General features: G+C 44.4%; 1 protein-coding gene across 1 annotated transcript; it reads right to left on the bottom strand.

Moving 5' to 3' along the window:
* Window positions 1-220: 220 nt before the first annotated feature.
* LOC120398615 (putative olfactory receptor 52P1) lies at window positions 221-1162 on the bottom strand. Its single transcript, XM_039526185.1, has one exon. It carries the CDS (start codon window positions 1160-1162, stop codon window positions 221-223), a length of 942 nt encoding a protein of 313 aa, XP_039382119.1.
* Between the last annotated feature and the right edge of the window lie 3715 nt (window positions 1163-4877).

Raw genomic sequence — 4877 nt, 5'->3', positions numbered from 1 at the left:
TAGTTAAAGAATCTCAGGCCCCACTCTACTCCATATATCCATAGACCTGACTGCAGTGCTTGGTGATGCAGTGATAGGATGTTAGGCGTGAGGAACTTCTTAGACTGGGAACTTCCACAATGCTGAGCTCAGCCAAACTGGGACAGAGCACCCTTCATTAAGGAGGAGATATCGTTTCTCCCTCTTGTCATACAGGTTTAAAATCACTGTCCTCCAGTGATCACCTTCTGCTGGTGTATTTGCCCACTTTGTCACGAAGCTCTTTGGTTTTGACCCCATAAATGATAGGGTTGAGCATGGGAGGGACAAGGAAGTTGAGGTCGGCCAAGATGATGTGAACATGGGGAGCGATGCCCTGACCAAACCGGTATGTCAGAGCCGTGAATAGGAAGGGAGTATAAGATATCAGTATTACACAGATGTGGGCTGTGCAGGTGTTGAGGGGTTTCTGATGGGCTGTCTTGGAGGAGATTCTGAGGACAGCCCTAATGATCAGACCATAGGACAGAGCAATGAGCATCAGGTCTGAACCGATTATTATAAATGATACCACCAAGCCATAAATCCCGTCGAATGTGGTGTCCCCACATGACAGCTTCAACACAGCCATATGATCACAGAACGGATTATGGAGGATAATGCGGTTGGCACAGAATGGCAGCCTGGTCAGGAGCAAGGGCAGGGGCAGAACGAAGAGGATGGCTCTTATCAAACCCACTAGCCCTAGCTTAGCAATTCGTACATTGGTGAGGACAGTGGCATATCTAAGAGGGTTACATATGGCAATGTAGCGATCGAAGGCCATTGTCACGAGGATGGCAGAGTGCATAGCAGTAACCGTGTGAAGTAAGAACATCTGGGTGAGGCAGGCACACACAGTAATGCCTTTCAGATTGAGCCAAAAAATACATAGTGCCTTAGGCACGATGGAGGTAGATGTTCCAATGTCTGTGAGCGCCAGCATGCAGATCAGCAGGTACATCGGCTGGTGCAGGGTCTGCTCTTTGCCTACAACAAACAGAACCATGAAATTTCCCAACAGGCTGATCATATAGAACATAGAGAAAGGAATGGAAATCCAGATGTGGGCAGCTTCCAGGCCAGGGATTCCCATTAGCATGAAGGTTGAAGTGTCAGAGGGGGTGAGGTTGAGAGCTGCCATGATGTGGTCTATGCATCAGTTGGGCTAAGAAATTCTCAAGGTGCCTGTGAAGGGAGAGACGCACATAGAGCGGGTTTACACACTTTATAACAGACAGTATGGTAAATACTTTTTAGTTATTATCCATCTAGAAAAGAGGGAGAGTAGTGAGGTGGCAACAATCACAGATGGCACCAGATTATTTTGGTCATAGTCAAGTCCAGAAAAGTCCTCAGGGGGAGATAACCAGGCCAGGTGAGTAGGCAGCATGATGGTAGAGAAACTTCGATGTCAATAACAGAAACATGTTTGCCCATTGGAGGAAAATGTTTGAAGTCCTCAAACACCTGGGAAGGTTCTAATTTAATTGTGTGAACTCGGGACAGTGACCTGGGCATCATGGTACACACCTCTGGGAAACCCTGCTTACAGTTCAAGCATGGACAGAGACTAAGCAAATATTGGGATCCAGGAGGAGTGGGGTGAGAACCATGCAGAAAATATAATGCTATGAGATCAGTCAGTCAATGTTTCACCCTGCTCTGGACTCCTCTGTGTAGCTCTGGGTACCCTTCTCACACAGGATATTTCAGAACTAGAGAGGTTCAGGCAAGGGCAATGAGAATGATAATGGCCCTGGGGAGGGTTCAGAGTAGCAGCCGTGTTAGTCTGTATCCGCAAAAAATCAGGAGTACTTGCGGCACCTGAGAGACTAACACATTTATTTCAGCATAAGCTTTCGTGAGCTACAGCTCACTTCTTCGGATGCATAGAATGAAACACACAACGGGCCCTGGGGAAACTCTCACATGGCGAGAGGTTGAAAAGACTAGGGTTATTATTTTACAAAGGTAATGAATAAGAGGAGATATGAGAAAAATCTATACAATACTGACTAGGATAGAGTAGACTGAGGATATGTTCTCCCCGTCTCATAACACAAGATCAAGAGGACATTCAATTAAACTAAAATGTGACATATTAGAAACAGATTAAAAAAGAACGTTTTCTTCACTCAATGCCTAATTAGACTGAGGAACAAGAGGTAGGTGAGGCAGTGAGCCAAGAAAGAATCAGGAAGGGTTTCGACAATTAAACGGGCAGTGAGACTATCCAAATACAATAGTTACAGGTAAATAAATATTTTGGAAAACCTAGAAACCAGAGTGTTTCAGGGCACAAGCCAATCTCAAGCTGTCAGGCATTAGAGTGACACCCTCCAGATGGTCAGGTCGCCCTCCCCATGCATATACTGTTGGGTTTCTTACACCTTCTTCTGGAGCACCTGTCAGAGAGAGGACATGGAACTAGATGGAGTATAGGTCTGATCCACGATGGAATTCCTATGTTGGAAAAGATGCCAGTTTCCTCCATGGAAACAGACATAATCATGCTGTGCTAAGATCTTGTGCTCAACAGAATGTGTACGAATGGCACAAGGGTGTTGGCTACAGGCCTGAACCTCTGTTACTTCCCTTGTTTCTTTTGGTGAGGCACTTTCTTGCAGACACTCAGCTTTAGCTGAGGCATAACTTACAGGTGTTAACTGACAAGTGTAAGCAGAGACATGTGTCAGCAACTCATCTGCTAACCCTTCTCATGCGTGAATATCAATGAAGTTTACAGATGACACAAAAATTGGGGGATTGTAAATGAAGAGGACAGGTCACTGTTCAGAGCAATCTCCATTGGTTGGTAAACTGGGTCTAAGCAAAAAAAATATGTGTTCTAATATAACTATGTCAATATCTACATCTAGGAACAGAGATGTAAGTGATGCTTAAACGATGGGGGACTCTCATGGGAAGCGAATGATTCTGAATAAGATTTCGGGGCACGAAGGGGTAATTAACTAAACATGAGCTCCCAGTGTGACTCTGTGGCCAAAAGAGCCAATGTGATCCTGGTATGATAACCAGGGGAATCTCAAGGAGATGTAGAGTAGTTATTTTACCTCTGTATTTGCCACTAGTGAGACTGCTGTTGGACCCTTTCTCCAGTTCTGATGTCCACAATTAAAGATGGATCCTGATATATTGAAGAGGGTTCAGAGAAGACTCACAAGAATTATTAAAAGATTAGAAAACCTGCCTTCCTGTGATAGAATCAATTATCTCAATCTCTTTACTTTAACAAACATGGTTAAGGGGTGACTTGATAACCATTTATAAGTACATACACGGGGAACAAATATTTAATAATCGGATTCTCATCCTAGCATAGCACAATTGAATGGGTGTAAATTGAAGTTAAAGAAATTATTGCTGGAAATGAGGCTTTCATTGTTTAAATGGTGAGAGTAACCACTGGAACAATTTAGCAAGGTTCTTGGCAGATTCTCCATCACAGAGAATTTTTAAATCTGGGATCAATGTTTCTCTAAAAGATCTGCACTAGGAACAATTTTGGGGAAATTCTCTGGCTTGTACTCTACAGGAAGTCAAACCAGATGATCAGAATGGTTGCTTGGAATCTACGAACATATCCCCAGGAGTCAGCAGGATGCAGTTACTTACTTAGCTTACTGAAGGCATTTTTTTCTATTCATGACCATGTTTAATTTTACCCTAGTGGGAGCAATTCTCATGTGACTATGGCACCTTGAAAATGTTATTCTAGGTGTGTATTTAATGAGACTGAGGGATCTCATGGAGCACTGCATGGATGAACATTTTAAGTGAGAAAAAACAATGATTTCACCCAATAAAGTCTAGTACAACCCTTGCCATTACTGGCTAACAGAGCTGGCTAGAAAATGGTCCCACAATCTTGGGTTTAACATCTCAGTCCCAGTGTCCCACTGCTTCAATCAGATACCAGCTGTATTTATCTAGTCTCTCACATATCCTGGAGTTACCCTCTACCATTATATAATGTGCATACTTCTCAGCTTCCGAATTGTTCCTGTGTACCCATGCACCACGCGGGGTGTATGGGTATAACGAGAGAAGCCACGCAGGTGCCTCCCTTGGCATTTTCCACTTGTGAGATTTCTCACCAGTGAGACACAGTCACTGATTACCCCTCAGCCAAGGGAGAAGGAGTGATGAGAGGCACCTCACCCCCTGCACAGTAAGAGCGGTGAGGAGCATGGGGTAGATCAGATGTTGTGGGAGCCAGGATTGACTGTGGAGCATGGAGAAGACACTAGTGACCAACATGCTTTTGGAATCAGAGCAGCCTGGTATGGGAAAGGAGAGTACGGACAAAGGGTCAGAGGATGATGGGAAATTGAAGCAGCTGAGGAGCAAAATGTGACTGGTTCCTCCCGGGGTTCCACCTGGAACTGGGGTATCACTGAGCCCTCTGACTCACCAGCCCTGGCTCCCTCTCTCATTGTGCTGCTGGGAGAAGCTGCAGACCCAGTTATGGTCCTACACCTTCATCAGCATTGATGGAGGCAGGGACACATCCAGCTGCGGTTACATGCTGGCTCGAAGGACTCCAGAGCAATAAGGGCCTGCCCTGGTAGAAGCTACGAACAGTATGAATTTTTTTACATAGTTCTCCCCTCTTCAATGTGGGGAGGACAATGCACACTCTTGTTAACCACGCTGAGATTTTTACCCCAGACACTTCACTTAAATGGATACTGGGTTTAGATTAAAACACAAAACAAGTGTATTAACTACAACAGATTGAACACCAGTGATTTTAAAGGATGACAAACAGATAAAAGAAGATGACCTAGCAAATCAGCAAAAAGGCAAACTAAGTTTAACACACTAGTTAGATT

The sequence above is a fragment of the Mauremys reevesii genome, linkage group 1 (genome assembly GCF_016161935.1).
Source record: "Mauremys reevesii isolate NIE-2019 linkage group 1, ASM1616193v1, whole genome shotgun sequence".
Taxonomy (NCBI): Eukaryota; Metazoa; Chordata; order Testudines; family Geoemydidae; genus Mauremys; species Mauremys reevesii.
Note: the sequence above shows the minus strand (reverse complement) of the source record. Positions and strands in the feature narration are given on the sequence as shown.

What these genes read in the sequence shown, in the direction of transcription:
- LOC120398615 (XM_039526185.1), bottom strand. Translation starts at nt 1,162, where the DNA reads ATGGCAGCTCTCAACCTCACCCCCTCTGACACTTCAACCTTCATGCTA.